Genomic DNA, 19620 nt, shown 5'->3' with positions numbered 1-19620 from the left:
GGACATCACCCTGACACTCTCTAAGGAAGGGGTACCTACAAGGCAGTGGGGAGTAGGGTTTTGATGTACCCTATACTCGCCTAACTCCAGAGGTTGCAACTTTGTGGTATTTTATAGGAACTACCCTGCTATTAGTATCCCCACCATGTTGCTACCAGGCCCTCTAGTCGGATGCAATTTACAGTCATACCCAGGAGTATGACTGTACGATTACATTATATTGCATTCTAGCAATTACGTTAGAGTAAGATTTACAAAAAAAACAAAATAAGCAATAAGTTAATAATGCAAATTTACAGAAGAACCATTTTCCTTTACCTGGTATCAAAACTGAAGACTAAGAATAACTTGCTGAATCTTAGCTCCAAATTTCCCAGGCTCCTTTGAGTTATATTTTTCAAAAATATAACAGTCCTGATGGCTTTTATCACATTTTTATTCTTCAATTAATAATACATGCACTAATTTAAAGTTTGCCCATCTTGGATCAGTTGATCACATTCCACTAACGTAATGATACAATGAATAAATATTTAAACAAAATGGAGATATAATTGGAAGTAACAGAGGTATTCCTAAAAATTAAAAAGGGCCAATTAGCTGCACTTAACACCTTAACTTATTAAATACTCCTAAAATCCTTTTTTCACAGCAGCCAATGATAAACTACCATTAATTTAAATCTTGGCTCTATTAACATTTCACTTCAATTTCTTCAAAATCTAAAAATTCAGACAAAGATCTGCTTGTTTCTTTGGTGTACCTAAAAGTTACTTTAGTTTATAAAGTGGACATACTGTTGAAAAGTCAGGTGGTTCAATTTTAACGGTTGTTCCCGGCATTTTAGCTTCCTTCAATAATTCTCTCAGGACCGGCGTCTGTGATAAATTCTGTTAAAGGAGTAGTAAAATTAAAACTGGTAAATCAGGGAGCAAAAAGAAAACACTGAAGTGATATACGGTATGGGCAGATGAGCAAGTGATAATGAATTTCGGGGAATTTATCTATCTTTTTCCCACAAATTCTATTTTGTTCTTCAACACAGAACAGCAATATTATCTAACTTCTTTCTTTTCAAACCCATTTCTGCTTTTTGTCTAGAGTCTGCCACCAAATGGCTAGATATTCTATACAGACACTGGGTTGGGTGAGTAAGGACAAGATCTTATTCAAGTTATAACTTAAGTAACTTATTGTTGGAAATTCTCATCCTTTGTCTCATGCCCCTTTTGTTATCTTGTCTAGATATAATTAAATTGTAATTTTTTGGGAGCAGCATCTATCAGTGTGTTTGTGCCATCCCTAAGTGAAGCTCTGATGTTTTTTTTAAGCCAGTGCAGTATTTAAAGTAATCTGTATCTGCAGCAACTCCAACACTACCCACTGTACCTGCATGACAGCATTGAAGAAGCACGTATTCCCCAGGTTACTAAGTCCTTTCACAATCACTTCTGCATTGGTATTTGGATAAGAAGTCTCTTCTTTGATCATGCCTTCCCTTTTTTCTTTTTCTTGCTCATTTCTGTTATCTTTTTCTGTTTTTTTATTTTCAAAATCTTGGCTTTCTTGATGTTCTGATGCTGAAGACAAAAAGCACTGTTACTTTTTTAAGTATATCCAGTGAATAGAAGGTAGCTGTGAAAAAGATTCCTCTATTTTTATTATAAATTTCCAAAGAGAGCAGTAGAATGATATTATTAAATTTAACTTATACCACTTAATTATTTAATTGTATAACATTTCTTTTTTTTTTTTTTTTTTTAAAAAAGGTGCTTAGGTCACCTAAACTGCTGCTTACAAAAAGCAAAAGCAAGTACTCATCAATATCTGAATAAATAATGTTATTGAACAGACAAGCCTTGCAACCTAATTCATGTGCTTGGATATTTTTTATTTGCTGCACCAAAAATCAGAAGAATCTTGCAAAAGTGAGTATATAAGCAAAAAAATGGCAGGTGAAAGTCAAACATTTGTAAGTTCTGGGTAATACATATGGGGAAAAAAAAAAAAAAAACTAAAAATGTACATACATGATGGGCTCTATATTAAAATGTTACTACACAGGAAAGATATTGAAATCATAAACAGCCCACTAAAAATATCAGCTAAGTGTTCACCAGCAGTCAAAAAGGCAAATAAAATATCAGGAGTTAAGAAGGAAATTATAAACCAATCAAAAAAGGTACCATTATGCCCCTTTATGAATCTGTGGTGTGTTAACACCTTGAATACGGTGTTCAATTTTGGTCTCCATGTTTTGAAAGGCTATAGAAGAACTAGAAAAAGTAGAAAAGGGCAATAAGGATAATTAGGTGCACAGAGGAGCTTACGCACGAGAAGAGACTAAGTAGGCTAGGCCTTTTCATAGATTGTAAGGGGCTGGAAGGGACTTCACAAGATCACTGGGCCCAGCCCCTCTGCATTAGGCAGGAAAGACAACTGGGGTCAGGTAACCCCAGTGAGTTGACTATCCAGTCTCCTTTTGAAGATTTCCAGGGTAGGCAATTGTACAACCTCTGGAGGGAGTTTATTCCACAGTCTAGGCACCCAAACTGTGAAGAAGTTTTTCCTAGTGTTAAGCCTGAATCTATCTTCCATGAGTTTGTGGCCACTACTCCTGGTTTTCCCCAAGGGTGCCCTGGTGAACAGTTGTTCGCTGAGCCCTCGATGTATTCCCCTGATGTAGCAGTAAGCTGCTACCAAGTCCCCTCTCAGCCTCCTCTTTTTTAGGCTGAAGAGGCCCAAGTCCCTCAGCCTTTCCTTGTATGGCTTGCCTTGCAAGTCTCTGAACATATGTGTAGCTCTTCTCTGGACTCTCTCAAGCTTTTCCACATCCTTGATGAAGTGCAGCACCCAGAACTGGACACAGTACTCCAGCTGCGGGCTCACCAATGCCGAGTAAAGCAGAAGAATCACTTCCTTGGTTTTGCTCGAGATGCATCGGTTGATGGATGCCAGGGTACTGTTTGCCCTGACAGCTCATATTCACACTATGATCTATTACCCCTAGGTCCCTTTCAGTCATAGTGTTAGTCAGTTTGGCGCTATCAAGCCTGCAGGTATGTTGAGGATTGTTTGTCCCCAGATGAATTTATGTTCCGTACTTTACCACTGTGCGAGACAGGGTACTGGGCTTGATGGACATATGGTCTGGCTCAGCAAATGGCACTTATGTGCTTACAATGCAAGGTAATACGATTGCTCAAAGTTCAAGAACATTCAAATTCCTTGCGTCTGGAAGTGATCTTGGTGCACGTCTTGCACTACATGACTAAGCTTAGCACTCTTTACCCAAATGAGACAGACATACATCATAAATCATATCCAGATTGGTGTTCCAATCTCTTTTGCCTTGGTGCACAGAGCATGTCACCTTTCAGTGGTAGGTAACTTGGGTGATCAGGGAACCTTGTACAATAATATCGCAGAGGGTTTTTTGTTTGTTTTTGCCTATACCAGGCTTTGCGTTATGTTGCCAGCTAAAGGAGTCACTCGTACAGTGAGGTCGCAAAAATTCCTAGGGAGCTATTGATTAGAAGATTTCTAAATCTTTTTGCAAAAAGTTACACTGAAATATAACAATGCTCAAAAATTTCACAGCTAAAGTAGACTCTTAATTTATTCTACTGTCTAGTCTGTTCAAGGTGCTTTCCAGGGCTCTGGACACTGCAAACAAGTTACCTGTATGTGGTGTGTCAGCACAAGCTTTTCTGACATTATCCACAAGTTGGCCCAGGCGAGTTGAACTACTATACGGGACTTCATTATCACACAGATAGCACCTGAGCACAGAGAGACAGAACAGATTCAGAGTTAAAAACAGTTAAACACTAATGTCCAGATTAAATTCCTAAACTGTGCCATTTCATACAAATGTACAATTACAGCAATTTTACAGTACTCTTAAATCATAATTTTAGGAAACAAAATCTAACTAAAAATGTGGCAACGATCAGGAATCACAAACCCTAGTTATTTTCATTCAGGACACCTTTATGGTCTTTATTAATGTAAAAGTCAAGTTCAGTGGAAAATTTGCCTGAATAAACCAGAAGGATAAAAACCCAAAGGAAAATGGATTACAAATTTTATCAGATAAAAATTGAAGGAATTGAAATGTATTCTATCCATCCAAATAGTTAGTTGTACTTAGCCTAGATAAGATAATAAGTAACATGTTGTGTTTATCTTGTTTAAATATTGTTTTGTGTGTTTCTGAGCTGCTGATATAGCTGTGTTATAAGACTTAAAACATACCAACAACAATGGAGAATCATAGAGAAGTAGGCTGGAAGGGACCTCCAGAGATCATCTCGTACATGATATGGGCATAGCATATAATATGTAGTATATGATTATGGTACTACACTGCAATTCACATAATTTTGCTGAGGTGCTGCTATGATGTTGTAGATTGGGGTAGTCAACCTGCAGCATGCATGCCAGTAACATGGGCAGCCTACCATGGGCAGCCTCTGTGTGGCATGTGGCTGATCAGGAAAGGGACAGGCAGCACAGGGAGCAGAAAACTGAGCAACAGATTGGGCAGGGGAAGGAAACTGGGGAGGGTCCGGGACTAAATTTGTGGTACACTTGCCAAGAAGATTGGTCCCCCAACTCCTGTAGTTGGGCATGCTCTACCACAAATAAAGTCCAGCATCGGGAGAGCAGTACAGCACTGCCCTGCCATCTGTTACAACACTAACATAATAGACACGCTGCGCTAATATATGCAACAGAACAGAACTCCTCTAACATAGTGAAACCTATCAAGCAGATTTTAGAGTGTTAGGCACAAATGCATTTAGCAGATTTTTAGGATGACTAGAAATTAGAGTGACTCCCAATTTTTGAGTGCAGAGGACATTTATAACAAAATTCTATTCCTAAATACTAAGAGTCTCAGTATTAAAATATGGCATGAATATTTCATTAGACCAATCTGGGGACCTAGCTTTTACTAGTCATTTTGGGAACGGGAGGGTTTTTTTGGTTCTGTGTTTTTTTTGTTTTGTTACAGGTTTATCACCACTGTTTTAAAGGACAGTACATGGCAAGTACATCAATAGGCAATTTTCCCTAACAGAGCAACCTCTTAAATAGTCTACTACTGTATCTTCTCATAGACAACACACTTATCACCAAGGCCACCTGGTATAAATTAGAAGATATGAGGAAATACAGTAAACAGCAAGCTCTGCTAGTGATGCTCAAAGGACCCACTGGCAGGATCTCACCCACATAACCAAGTCATCTGGCTTCTAGGACTCCTTGGGAGCTACAGCAGTGCTGCCACTGCTCCCTCACATCAAAATTTTGGATACATGGGGAACCTGAAAGATATGACACTGTACGCCATAGGTTCACCGCACAGAGTTGGTCCGTGGGTCCCATCTGGTATGCGGGGCCGACAGGAAACTGAGGAGCAGCTCAGCTCCTACAACAAAAGTTCTGTTTTGAAAGGCAGCATGAAGCAAAAAAAAAAAAAAAGGTGTGTATTATACATGGAGGTGTGTTGTATGCAAGCAAATACAGTACCTGTATTTAAGAAAAATCTGATGGAAGCTGGAGATTGTGGAGAAAAGACTAAAGTTTTTTTTAAGTCTAGTGGCATGGTCATGACATGCTAACAGTACTCAAAGGAGTGCTGTGCTGTGCTATCCTGCTGCCTTTCACTCCCCAAACCAAAAGCCAGTCATGCATTTATATCTAGGTTGACTAGGGTGCTCTTCAGTTAGTCCATAACTCTGAGAAGCTAAAACCAAAGCCTCTAGAATCTATAGCGAGATACCTTAACTACACCACCCCTATGCCCCTAGATCAAAGGTCTAGTTGGTTTAGTTTTAATACAGATATATATGTATGTGTGAGTGTGTAATTATCTCTCATACATATTTATAATTTGTATATTTAAATTATAAATATACATGATTAAAAATGTTAGCGTCTCATTTGTATACTGAACAGAACACTAACCTGGAAGAGGGCAGCTTTGGCTTTTAATTTTACAATATGTCACCTTATGGTGAATGTGAAACTCACAAATTATAGTCCATTATAAATAATATAATAAAAAGTTTACAATCAGAATTAGACCAGCAAATCTTGGAGAACAAACTGTATTTGTGAAAATTTTAATTCATAGGTTTGAATGAGTAAAGAAGTTACTTTGTCTCTTAGGTGAATGTGAAAGTCACAAAGGTAACCTAAATGTCAATCAAATTTTGTATATACACATAAGCACGCAAGAGAAAATTACATGTACGAGCCTTTCTGTCTTACAGCAGGATTTCTCAAAACTGTCTTTAAAGAGAGTGAAAAGTCTGTTACAATACACATCTTTATGCTTGTTGCACCACTACCGTCTCCCAGTTTACAAAATAATGTTCTTAGGTCTTACACTACATATGCTAAAAATACTTTACAGTAGTGTGTGGTTTTGAACACATTTTCAACTTTGGGTAAAGCAGAATTATGTATTATCCTTAAAATGGCTTAATGATTTTTGTACCCAAGAGATTTATCTTCATTATGTTCCTTAGTTAGCTTCAGTGCTGTAGCTGGGGGGGGGGGGGGGGGGGTTAGTGGGGTGACCACCCCAGGAGCCAAAGGGGCACCAACAGATGCTGCCCAGCCAGGGTAGGGTGTGGATGAAGCCGCAAGTGGCTCGCTTGGGGGGTGGGGAGTATGCACATGCAAGGACAGGGAAGGGTGGCTTCAGCTGCTGCATGATCTCTGGGGCAAGCATGCAGGGGTGTGCGCCTCCCAGAACCATGTACACGGTGAGGGCTGGCTCTGTCCTGGGTGCCAAGCTCCCTTGCCATGGCACTGGTTAGCTTAAAATGTAAGTGTGTATTACTATATTTTGAAACATCTTCTGCTTTGAAGGCCAGCCTTAAGACTGCAGAGTATGAAATTTTACAGATCAATACCTAAATTTAGACTAGACTAATGTTTTATAAACTTACTAACTAAACACTTAATTGCTGGACAATTGAATTCTTATTACTGGAAATTATATAGGTCTCTTTATTGCATAAGAGAATGTATTAATAATACATTTAAGCAACTTTAATTATAAATTAAAAAATTTTGTGCAAAATATGTACTGAAGATTTCCACATATTATGTTTATAAGGAAAGCAAATTACAACTCTTTTTTTATTCCCTTCAGTTATGACTTGTAACTGTTGCCTGACAAACTCACCACACACTCCAGTTGTCCAAACTGAGAACCAAACAATGGGGGTCTGATCTTGGCGTTGTGTGATGCTTTAAAGCATGCTGTTCTTGAGAATTTCTGCCACAACCCTATAACGTCGATAACCAGAAGTGTCACAAAACCCAACTGACTACTGAGTGAGAAAAAAAATCAATTCAGACAATAAAACAGAACTGTAAAATAAAGACCTAAATAATTAGTTAGGCTAATTAGAGCACTGGTATAAATAGATAGATTTCTCTCTCTGAAATTTATTTCCATAAGGAAAAGTTATTAACTGGATAATAACAACAGTAAAGAATAACTGTCAAGTAGTTGGGGATCTGGACACCTAACTTAATGTGCCATTGCAAATCCCAGCTTAAAAGTCCTAAAAAAAATTGGGAAGAGTTATTAGACATGTATATTCCAAATTTAATGACTTGGTGTTGTTTTAATAGTTTCTAGTACAACTTAGATCTGGCCTTTCAAAAACTGCAAGTCATTAAGATGGTGTTGGAGCCTTAAGTCTGCTAAATGCCTTTGTGCCAAGCTTCTGGATACTTTATTAGCAACTCTGAGCAGACTTTTTTTTTTTTTTTTTTTTTTTTTTTTTTTTTTTTTTTTTTTTACCAGACAGCTACATCAACTTGTTTGTACTACACCACCTTTGGAGTTAAAAATAAGTGAAAATTACAGGATTAGTTAAGCAAAATAGCTATTAACTACTTTAACAAATGCTGAAGAGTATAAAAGAAAAGATACCCTATGGCCACATTTTAGACATAGCCATATTGAAGGACTTTCATCAGTTTCCTCCTGAGATTTATCCTGTGCTTTATTGTCTGTCTTGCAGTCCTCACAAACGTTCCACTCCACATTGAGCAGTGCCTTTTTCAGAAGGCCATGTTCTAACCCCTTGCGAATGTGCTTGCACACAGGTTCTACAAAAACAAAAATACGCAGGAAAAAATGAGCAACAGTCATGTTTTTTTTTTACCAAGCACAAAAGACAAATGCTGACATCTAGACCTGGAGAAAAAAAAAAAAATGCAAAATGACCATGACAAATCTTTCTCTGATTAAATGAGAGATTGGTAGGATACACTAAGAAATTTAGAGCCATGGCAAAGATCATACATGTCCCTTCGATCAAAGAGGGCATCCTACCTTTGGGACAAGAGTACGTAGTCTGGAGCTATAGTTCGACCCTAAAATAATGGCACAATCAAAAAAAAAAAAAAATATTACTGAATAAGAACCTCTCTAACATAGGTTGGGCCAGAGACGACAATTTCTTTCAGTACAGACCTAGCTACCATAACCTATGCCTTTAACTCCCCCAAACTAGATGACTACACTATGTTTTATTAGGAGCTACACCTTAAATCCAATTAAACAAAAACTGAAACTAATGTAAGACACTGCAGCCCTGTTTGGGGCTCCTCTAACACCTCTTGGCTCCATGATCTGAACTGTTTGCTTGTAAGAACCTAAATAAGTTTAGGGATTTGTATTTTCAGCTATCAATCCCAAAAGGCTTGAGAAATCACCAAAATGTAATTGCCACAGCAGAAGCCAAATCCATTAAAGCTGTTCATCTTCCAGTCTGAAAGAGAGGAAGTTTCCAGAAGGGAATTTTCATGAGAGGTTAATGACTTCTAATGCACTCCTCCCATTACCCAATGTCTGGAAAAAAAACAAATCTCCACCCCCAACACAGACAGCCTTCATGCCATGCTTAGAGGTTAACAAGTTACCCAGCCTTTGATGAGAAAGAAGGCTGTCACAACTCTGGTATTATTGGTTAACACAAAAGGGTACTCTTTGGTTTTGATATTTCGTATTTCTGATGGGCTACATGAGTTCAATCAGCAGAACATATGGGTTTTATCCTGTGTGACTGTATGCTTTCTTCATGTCCACAACTTATAGCCATTTGCTTATTGCTTTGGCAGTTAACCAGTAAACAAAAGCAATCAATTTAAGTTTTCCAAATAATTTTTTGCAGCTGGCAAATGCCTTCATTTTCCTGGATGAGATGAAACATTTGATGGAAGCACTGTTTATTGGGGGGGGAGAGGAGAATGTACAGAGCAAAGTAACTAAAAACATGCAAATCTTCATAGCTCCTCCTTTTAATGAACTTTTCAGGTCACTTTGTAACTGGAAGGACACAAGTACCTACAGCATTCAGTTTTCTAGTGCCCATCTTCAAATACTTGTTTTTCCCCTGTCCTTATACAATGAACTAGCCCATCAAGAATGAGGGTGGGGGGAGCGGGAGCAGGCCTGGATTGCAGGTGGTCCATAGCTTTGGACTGTAAACTTTTTGTAGCATGGACTCACACTTACTAAATGTTTGTACAGTGCCTATCACAATAGAGCTTTGACTTCCAGCTTTGTATTATGGTAACATCCTGAAACCCATGTTAATTAGGAAGATAAAGTTATATATTTGCATACTATAAATATTAGCAAATTTTAAAAGTGGGAGTTCAATCTACAATTCCAAACTAAATTATGATTTTTATAGTTCTTGTATATACACTGCAACTACATTTTTGAAGTTACGACAACTTGTAGTCATGTTTTCTGTAAGCTGGTTTCAATTACAGGCTATCAGATAGGCTACCTCAGCTTGTAGGAGTGTTTTAGGGAACAGTTTTAAGGAGTACTTAAGTTAACAAAAAAAAAAAACAAAACAAAAAACCGTGGTGAGGCTGGATGAGGAAAGGGATGGATTTTTGACCAAATGGCCTAAAAGCACCATGGTGGCTTACATCTGGTATGGAAAACAAGGCAGTGGGAAAGCAGAGGCAAAAAAGGTAGCTGAAGCTAGACAAAATTAGCTGCTGCTACTGGCAAATAAAAGAGATCCTCAAAAATGCAATAATGTTTTTTGTATTTCAATCATATCCTTCTGCTACTGAAACAAAAATAACTTTCCAAAAGCATTAAAAACAGCATCAAGAATGTATCAAGTTACTTGTCATTAGTAAACACTGAACTCAACTCTACAAGATGTCTGCTCAGCCAGCAACCTCATGAAATTTGATGGGATCATATGCAAATAAGTAAAGAACTATTTGTGGAAGAAATAGTTCTTAGAACTGGATTTGCCAGGTACTAAATATTAATTCTTTAATACTTTTATTCTACTTTATTTCTTAGCAAGTTTAAAATAAGAGCCATGAAGGATGTTTCAGTTGTGTACACATTCTCTGTAATCAAATCTTCAAAGCTGCATAAATAACTATTGTAAATGCCTAATGCAGTGGTTCTCAACCTTTTTAGACCTGATACACCCGTTGGAAATGCTAGCTCCAAGTGTTCACTTATTTTTGACTCCAGAAAAAGAGAAAAATCTTGTTGCAAGGAACTCAGAAATGTCACACAAGACAGACTGTTTCTAACACTATGGATTCCTATTTGAAATCTCTGGGTTTATCTTGTGAAACATGTTTATACACCTAATATTGCTAACATTGTGTGGCACCCTGGTTGAGAACCCCTGGCCTAACAATTATTAATGGGTTTTCAATTCCACACAGTTCAAAGTTAAATTAAACATTTCCTCCTACAGGGCTATTGAGTTTTTTGAAGATGTTTGTATTTATGAAATATACCCTGAATATCCAGAGTCTCATCTGTCTGCGCTGTTTTGCCTTTCGTTCGTTTCTTTCCCATGTTAATGTTTGGTAGTTTTTCTTACGCAGAAAAGTGACCTATAGAAGAAATAAAAATATTAAGTTAGCAGATTTTATTTATAGGTGGTTCTACATAAAACAGCAGCAATAAGACCAAAAACCACATCCCAAATGAATTAATCTGTTGTTTGAAATGTTTGTTTTCTTGAAACAGTTATATTGAAGATCAGAGTTCAAAAGATTGTATAGCATTTTTCCTAACTACACAGTTGGTCCAACCGAAGTATCATCAAAATAAGTCTTTGCTTCTCACATTTCCTAGACCATTACATATTGAACACTAGCTTTTGCCAGCTGGGAGCCCGGGCTGCTCCCAGCAGCCAGCTGGGAGGATGGAAGCCCTGTTGCAAGCAACCTGGGCTCTGTGGCTATCAGCAGCTACTCAGAACCTGGGCCGGCTGCAGCTGGGAAGCTGCAAACAGCTGCTGTCTCCCAGCCCCAGACCTGGCCCTAGGCTCTGGAGAGGCAGCAGGTGCCAATGCTGCCCTTGCCATGACTTCTGCAGAGCAGCATGTGGAACCCAGTGTGGCAGGGCACAGCAGGGGGAACAGAAAGCTGCCTGCCGCTCTGAGCTCCCAGCTGCTCTCTGGCCACACTTCCCCTGCAGGCAGGGGCAGCAGCAAGGTAGGCATTGTGGGTTTTTTTGGCACTCCAGCCAAAAAATGTTGCCTACCTGTTAGACAGGGATGTTGCAGCTTTTAAGAGGGGTTAAACTCAGTCAAATTCCCCTACATTTTTTTGGGATATACGCTTATAGAACGTTTTAGAGTGTGATAAGCATACTATGGGCTCCATCCCAATTAAATCTTCAAACGACTTATTTTCTTGTCAGCTTAGATCAAATGTAGATCTTTGTTTTTGTTTCAGTGAAAACATCTTTTACTTCTGAGGCCATGTTCAGCAACACAAGGTAAAATATTCTTATCTACTGCTACCAGGTGACAACATACTGAATGCTCAGATTTCTGTTCACTACACGGAGCTTTCTGTTCTAGGAAGTTTTTGCCGCCTTTGTTTCAAGGTGCACCCAACAACCAACACAACTGGGATCTGTTCCTTACATATACTCCAAAACTAACAAATTTTTTTTATTAATATATTTCATGTTCAAGGTCAAATCAGCCAAATCAGTTCCAGATCATATTGACCAAGCAGAACTCAGTCGTTCTAAAAAAGAACGTCGATTGAGCCAGCAGAACTCAATTGTTCTAAATACTATGTAAGGCGCTACAACTGGCGAGCAAACTCCATACCAACAGCGAGCATCTGAATTTCCAGACTTAAAGAGTCTAGAATGAAGGCTGCTTGCCTGTAGTATCTGGGGGCATCTGAATTCCATGACCTCTGGGGTTGGGCCTGCAGGTAGGATGCCTGCCAATGGATTTGGGAGTATCTCAAGTCCCAGGGTGAGAGCCTGGGGTGGAGGACACTCTCCAAAACTAGTAAGCTTGATTTTTCTTTCGGAAATTTTTTAATGTTCCAGGTCAAATTAACCAGATCAGTTCCTAATCCTTTTGACTGAGCAAAGGATTCGGACTGTTCAAACACCCCATGTGGTGCTGCAACCGGTGAGTACCCTCCACCTCAGACTTTTCAGCCTGGGCCTTCAAATACTTCCCAATCCATCAGCAGGCATACTATGTGTAGGCCCAAACCTGGAGGCTTGGAATTTGGATGCCCCCGATCTTGCTTGCCCTCAGACAATCAGATAACGACTGCAGGAGCAAGCTAGACCCTCAAGAAGCACCCAACCGTAGGCATTCCGGAGCCTTAGGCAAACAGCAGGTCTGCAAACCCATACCGAGCTGTGACTGAAGGCAGACAAGTGGTGCTCTGGGGTGACTCCTGACAGGCATTTTTTCAGCCCCTTTTATTTTTAGGGAAAAGAAGTCCCAGGGGGCACCCTCCTTTCAGGCCGCACTGGCTCAGGGAATGACTGCCAAGTAAACGGAGCTGCTGCCCTGAAACACTAACCAGGCCTTGAGAGCAGTGTCTACAGACTGCTCAGACTCAAGAAGGCAGGGGTCTCTGCAATCAACTCCCCCTGCAAGGCCAGGACTGCAAGGGCCCGCCTTACTGGCCCAGTAGCCCCCTCCCAGCTCTGCCTGGTCCAGAGGCAAGCAGGGAGACATCATGCCCATGCCGCCCACGTGCAGGAGAGAACGCCGCGCCTTCCCTCTCACACGAACAGCTCTCCCTTACCACTCGAGCGCAACCTACCTTGCTCGGCGAAACAGGCCACCTGCCAGCTCCAATTGGCCGGCTCAGCGCCACCTGCACCCGCCTCTCCCCACGATGACCGACAACCACTAGAACCAATAGGAGGGCCGCAGAGCGCTCCATTCCCTCTCCACCCCGCTGGCCGGAACCGGAGAGGGAAGCAAGGTATCTCGCTCCCGCGCGCGAAAGGAGAAAAATCATTTCTCCGAGGCGGTCACAGCAAGCAGGGCCGAGACCGCGGCACCGAGGACCCTTACCTGTCAGTGTCGTGAACCGATTTGTTTTACGACACATCCTTCCAAGTTCGGCGCAGCATTCCGGCTTTTCCGCTCGGCCGCGGCGGAGCTGTGGGGACGGCTACGCCGGTACCGGAAGGATCGTTCCTTGAGAACCCAGCTTCCGGTGCGTTGCATGCCGGGAATCGGACGGAAAGGTGACGTCAGGCGTCTGGGGGAATAGGAAGCGCGTCTGCCCGCCGGCACGGACGCATACGCTTCTGCTTCCTTTTCCAGCGCTTGTTCAGCAACTTGGCTGGCTCAATTCTCGGCACATGCTCACTTTTAACTGGGGGAGGAGGAGGAGCCGCGCATGCGCAGTTCGAGGAAGGCGGGACGCGGTGTGCTTACGCAGTATGAGTAAGGGTAGAGGGAACGGATACGGCGCATGCGCAGTATCAGCGGGGCTGGAAAGGCTGTAGGGCCGGGCAGGTTCGATCTGGACTTTGCAGTCTGCCAGCCCCCTGCCCCCCAGCCGCAGAACGTTGGGCTCGGGGAGTTCGAATCCGTTGGGCGGCGGCACTTTCCGCGCTCCCCCAGCCCCGGGCCTGGCCCCGCCCCGCCCCCTCCCCTTCCCGCGCGTAGCGGGCTCCTCCTGGTGGTGACGCGAGGCACGGGGAAGCAGTTAGGGGGTGACGTCACCCCTCTCCCCCGTTCCTGGTGGGTGGCTGCAGTGGTCTGTGCAGGGCTGGTGCTGGGGTCGGGGGGGACACAGGCTATCCTCGTTTTAGCCCAGAGCGGTGCTTAGCTGCGTTGGGCCGGTGTTGCCAGCTGTACATTAATTATCAAACTTGTGTAGTAATTTCAGCCCATGTATGATCACTAATAAATAAGTGTTCAAAAAGTACAATAATTATGAGGCAGCTAATTGGAGCAAGGTATGCAAAACCAAGTCACCCTTGGAGAGTCTTAAATTACTTTTAGGGTGCCTGATTTTGAGCTTCCAATTATGATAATTGCATATTTAAGACCTGACATCACTGTGTTGATCTCAGTGAGGGCAGGCGAGAGGTGCACCTTGCAGGCTGACTGCATCGGTGTGGGTGGCAAGGTTCTTTGTGTAGATTGTGATATCGTTAATTAGACCAATTGAGTAGTTGGAAAAAAGTTCTTAGGAAGCTTTTGGTTGCAGTCACCCTTCCTCAGGCATAGGGAGTCTACTGGTCTGAGACTCCAAGGAATGAGAGAAGGTAAAAGTGTGGAGGGTTGTCAGTAAAAATGTAAATAGGTAGAGATAAGCAAGACAAAAGGAAAAGCAGGGAGGAGGAAGAGAGCAGGAGGGAAAAAAGTCAGAGGGAGACAACAGAGGTGACATCAGGAAAAATTTATTTACAGTGAGGGTTGCCAAAATATGGAATACGCTTCCAAGGGAGGTGGTGCTGTCCCCTTCCTTGGAGGTATTTAAGAGGAGATTGGAGAAACACCTGACCCCAGCACTCTTTTCTGCCCATGGCAGGGGGTCGGACTCAGTGATCTAATAGGTCCCTTCTGACCCTAACATCTATGAAATAAAATACAAGGTGAAAAAGAGGCAGTCTGTGAAAAAGGGAATAGTTGGAGAGCAGAAAAGCAGGAATGGGAGAAGCTAAAAGAGGGACAGGATGTCAGTGATAATATAAAAGGGTTTAAATCGGAAAACGAAAGGTAAGGCAGGGGAGGGAGGAGGAAGAAAACAGGACAAAAAGGCCAAAGGAAAAACACTACACAGGTAATAAATACAAGGTAAAAAAGAGGTTAGCAATAAAAAGGAGTGGGTGGGCTTTTGGCAGCCCTCAGCATGTATGGGCTGAGCTGTGGCTGGGAAAGCCCGCGCATAGCTGCTCTAGATTGTGAGGTGCACCTCTGTCCTGCCTCTTCTGCCATGTCCCCAGGACAGCAGTTCTCAACCTTTCTTTTCCTGCCCCAGGGCAGCCTCACATCCCCTCTCCCTCAGCTCCTCATTTTCTCTCTTGACTGAAATGACAGCATTTCTGTGGCCAAGAACTGGAAAAGACCACAAGTGTAGGTTTCTGTTTGAAATCCTTGGGTTTATATTGTGAATCCAGCTTGCACAACTACCAACGCTAACAATGCGTGGCGCTCTGCGGCACCCTGTAAAGGATCTTGAGGCCGTGGGTGTTGATGTGACACCCTGGTTGAGAACCACTGTCCTAGTCTCATCCAAACTAAATCTGAGCCTATACATCATTGTCAGCAGAAATCTGTGTGGCAACATGCCACCTTCCAGGCTCAGACTTCATTGGTTTCAGAATTAAAGCTTCACAGAAGGAGACTGAGGCTACCGATGCCAACTCTTGCTGACCCCCTGAAATGGGAAAGTCCGCTTTTCTCTCCTGTACCTGCCTTACATATTATCATTTTTTTTCTCATTGGAATGTGGCTGTATGCATTTTGTTGTTGTACGTGCATGTACAGGCCTGCCAGTAGCAACAAAGGTGGCAAAGCTTATTTTTGTCAGTGAAATAAATATAAACATATTTAAATACATGCAGTGAGCCAATCCCCTGAGCAAGACTGTGCTGTTTTTGCAGTTCCTGTTATGATTGTATAATCATTCTGTGAAAATAGGGAGGGTATATCTGTATTCCACACATTGCTGGAATAATAGATCACTAAAGATGGCCTCAGCTGCATAGCAAACTGAGTGTGCTGAAATAACACAAATGACTGAATTCAAATCTTCCCCTCAGTAATCCAAAGAGGTTTCAGTTTGTAAATACAATGTGAAATCCTGGTTCTGCTTAAAATCAGTGGAAACACTGAGACAATACAAAAACAGTGTGTGAAGTATTAGCCTCTCCCTGCAGACCATTATGAATCGATTTTGGTGGACTTATATGAATTAATGTTATTTATGGAAAAATTCCAGAAGTGACTAGTGAGCCTGCTTCTGTATTAGATTTGTAAAATTTTCCTAATTTCTTCTTTATTTAGGAAGCAGCCAAAACGCAGCCAAAATGACTAACTGGGAAGAAGCTGAAGTACAAATTTCTGAGTTGGACCTTCTTTCTAGCATGTTTCCTGGTGAAGATGAGTTTATTGTGACAGACCAGCTGGCTTTAGCAGAACTAAAATGCTGTGTTGAAAATCAGTCTTCAGAGATGCCATCTTCAAAAGTTCAGTTTACCCTAAATGTCAAGCTGCAGGTTCCTGATGCCACTATGGTAATATGGACATATTTTTTAAATTAAAATGTCTTTTTTTTTTTTTTTTTTATAATCAGATTTTAATGTTCTTTTCCACCCCCACAGGTAGAGTTTTCGGTGTTCTTTGCATTGCCACTAAAATACCCAACTATTTTACCAGAAATTACTGTCAGGTACTACATATTTTTATATGGAAATAAAACTTACTACATCAGTCCCAGTACAGTAGCAAGAATCATTCCCTATTACAATAACTATGTTCACTTATTACCTGATTTTTCCTGTTTGAAATTTACAGATGAATGTCATTATAAAATCCATAGTTAACCTGTCTATTAAAGACTAAAATGTGACTTTACCTAACGCATCTAAGATAGTATAGTATTAATATAGAAAAAGGCATTACATTGGTGGATCAGTAATTTTCCACCAATTGTAAGCTAAAACAGAATTTTTAGAACTTTCTGATTTCCCTACCTTTTAAAAATATGCTATATTGCGACTACATTTTAAAATAAACTTATATTTCTTCCTTAGGTCACCCTCATTAAGTCGATCACAGCAAATTCGACTGAACACAGATCTGAAAAACTACTTGATAAGAAACTGCAGCGGTGAGCCCTGTGTACTAAGTGCAAGAGAATGGGTTAAAGATCATGCATTGGCATATATTGACAAAGAGACTTCATCTTCCTCAGTGGTGACATCAAGTTCCATGGAAACAGAAGATGCCATTTTTACTAGGTTGTGGATTTATAGTCATCACATCTACAACAAACACAAAAGAAAGAATATTGTTGATTGGGCTAAGGAGCTCTCTCTATCTGGGTTTTGCATGCCAGGGAAGCCAGGTGTTGTTTGTGTAGAAGGCCTTCAGAGTACTTGTGAAGAGTTCTGGGCAAGGTCAGCTTTACTGTTTTTTAAATGTGACAGATGATTATTTATAATTATGTTTTGTCTTGTGGGTTTGGTTGGCAGATGGTCACCACATTGTAATAATGCAGGTAAAGTTTTTATAACTAAGTTGTTAATCATAACATGTTTGTAACTTTCCATATGTCCAACTACAGTCATTTGTCATATCCATCAGGATTGTTAATGTGGGTCTGTTCATTAGCCAGCTAGGAGTTCTCTTGACAAAGGTGTCTTCTGTTCTCTTCATCTCTGCATCAGTATAGCAGCTGGCATGCAGTGCCATCAGTTCTGTTTATATTGTTTAATGTTGCTTCTGTTATTTGTAGTTCTGAGTTGTGCAGATTCAGTGCAATTTTAGCATATTTAGAAATGAAAGAGCAAGAAAATTCCTAACATAGACAAAACTAAGGTGTATGATTATATTGAAATCTCAACTTTGTTGATTGCCTGCTTGCATTATTCTGTGAGTAATGAAATTAAGTGCCTTCAATTACTAGGGAGATTTAAGTATAAAGAAACAATGCTCTGTTTCTAGGAATGTTTGCATGTCTGATATTTTACATAAGGCCAATGAACTATATAACAGGTGTATTTGTACCAGATATATGCACAACTGAAATTTGTTAAAGAAAAACCATCCTTGTTTTATACTTCATAAAACATGGCATTTTACAGATTCATATTTTTTCTGTTTTCAGAGTCAGAAAATTAACATGGAAGAGAATTTTAATTCGCCACAGAGAAGACATGTCTTTGGAAGCAGGGCATGCTGAAATAAAGAAACAAAGAAAATTCTCATCTTTTGAAGAAAAAGTTTTTGATGCACATGGTAACAGAGGAAATCATATGGATCTGGGACAGCTATATCATTTTTTAGATGAAAGAGGATGTGCTGATATTTTTCAGATGTACTTTGGAGTTGAAGGACGTTAAATTATTAAGCATCCAAGCATTTCCATTTGGAAAATTGTGTGATGGTTCTGGAATAGCTTATTTCCCTCCCACTTCTGAAGTAATTGATCGGCAAGGGAAATATGATTTTTATGATGAATCTAGTTTTCCATGAAAACAAATAGCAATCCTGAAAATGATTAGATGAATGCTTCGATACAAAATTTGATTGTAAGGGCAAGATCAGAGATGTCCTAATTACAAGGACAGAAAATGCCTCTGTAGAACTACTGGACAGAGATCTAACATGGTGTTGTTCAAAGTACAACCACACACCAGATCCAGCCTGTGGGGGTTCCCAACAGGTTTGGAAATTTGGTGGCATGGAAGCAGTGGTAGCATTAATTACCATAACTCTGGGAGCCTTGGCTACTGCTCCCCCACCATTACATTTCCAGACCCATGGGTAGCCTCACCAGCTGGTTGCTGCAACCTTGTGTATAGGATCAGCCTGGTGCACAAGGCTGTCCCATGGTGGATCAAGAACTCAGAGGTGGACCCAGACCCTGCAAGCCAGATCTGGCTGGGATATGGGTCACACTCCACTCGTCCAGCCTGTGCAGCCTAAATGCAGTTAATTGATCTAGAACATGATGTTATTGAGAAGAGAATTGTATCTATGAACAGGTAAGGAATCAGGTGTGTGATTTTTTTTTTTTCTTCTTTTTTTTTTCACCCAGTCATTTTAGACAGTCTCTCTAAGGAAACACTGACTTTTTTACACAATTGAACACTATGTTTACATATGCTACCAGAAGACTTTTTTGATGGCAGACATTTTTATTTAATATTTACTGCTTATCCTACTCTTGCGTGAATAATGGTGCTTTACAAAAACAGGGCTTGGCCTCTGCCTCTTATTCACGCTAGTCATTTTACTGAAACGAGTAAAAATAACAGGATAAATGTTTGCAAAGGCAAGGGATTTGAATTGCTCCAAAGAATCAACTGTAATAGATTTGTTATTATTTGTTATTGGACATTGATTGAGTCCCCATTAGGCCAAGACCGTACCCCATATGACAAAAAGAACTGTCCTTGTGTTGAATTTACACTTTGCAAACCTATATACTTAGAAATCAGAAACACTATTTATGTGAGAAAGTGTTTGATGGGTCAGTTTACAATAGCTTGAGTCAGATTTCAACAAAGTTGTCATGAAGCAGTTAGTTCATAATAAAGCATCAAACATTGAATCTTAA

General features: G+C 40.6%; 2 protein-coding genes across 10 annotated transcripts in view; one reads left to right on the top strand and one right to left on the bottom strand.

The window, feature by feature from the left end:
* The window catches only part of USP16 (ubiquitin specific peptidase 16), a 26869-nt gene extending 13393 nt beyond the window's left edge, over positions 1–13476 (bottom strand). Inside the window, exons 1-7 of the mRNA XM_014599102.3 lie at positions 13389–13476; positions 10831–10929; positions 7967–8145; positions 7208–7311; positions 3682–3782; positions 1390–1580; positions 798–890 (exon numbers count right to left, since the gene is read on the bottom strand). Coding sequence (XP_014454588.2) covers positions 798–890; positions 1390–1580; positions 3682–3782; positions 7208–7311; positions 7967–8145; positions 10831–10891 — 729 coding nt within the window. The 5' untranslated portion in view covers positions 10892–10929; positions 13389–13476. The remainder of the gene's footprint in view (positions 1–797; positions 891–1389; positions 1581–3681; positions 3783–7207; positions 7312–7966; positions 8146–10830; positions 10930–13388) is intronic.
* Positions 13273–19620, top strand: RWDD2B (RWD domain containing 2B). 9 transcript variants are annotated; one of them, XM_019476309.2, is made up of 5 exons: positions 13273–13296; positions 16341–16570; positions 16658–16725; positions 17090–17455; positions 18166–19620. In XM_019476309.2, the coding sequence occupies exons 2-5, from the start codon at positions 16364–16366 to the stop codon at positions 18398–18400; spliced, it is 876 nt and encodes a 291-aa protein (XP_019331854.1). In that variant the 5' UTR covers positions 13273–13296; positions 16341–16363; the 3' UTR covers positions 18401–19620. The 9 variants fall into 9 exon arrangements, with proteins under 9 accessions (XP_019331854.1, XP_014454596.1, XP_014454595.1 ...); XM_014599110.2 differs by lacking the exon at positions 13273–13296 and adding an exon at positions 13451–13533; XM_014599109.2 differs by lacking the exon at positions 13273–13296 and adding an exon at positions 13482–13564.

Source organism: Alligator mississippiensis, chromosome 1 (assembly GCF_030867095.1).
Source record: "Alligator mississippiensis isolate rAllMis1 chromosome 1, rAllMis1, whole genome shotgun sequence".
NCBI lineage: Eukaryota > Metazoa > Chordata > Crocodylia > Alligatoridae > Alligator > Alligator mississippiensis.
Note: the sequence above shows the minus strand (reverse complement) of the source record. Positions and strands in the feature narration are given on the sequence as shown.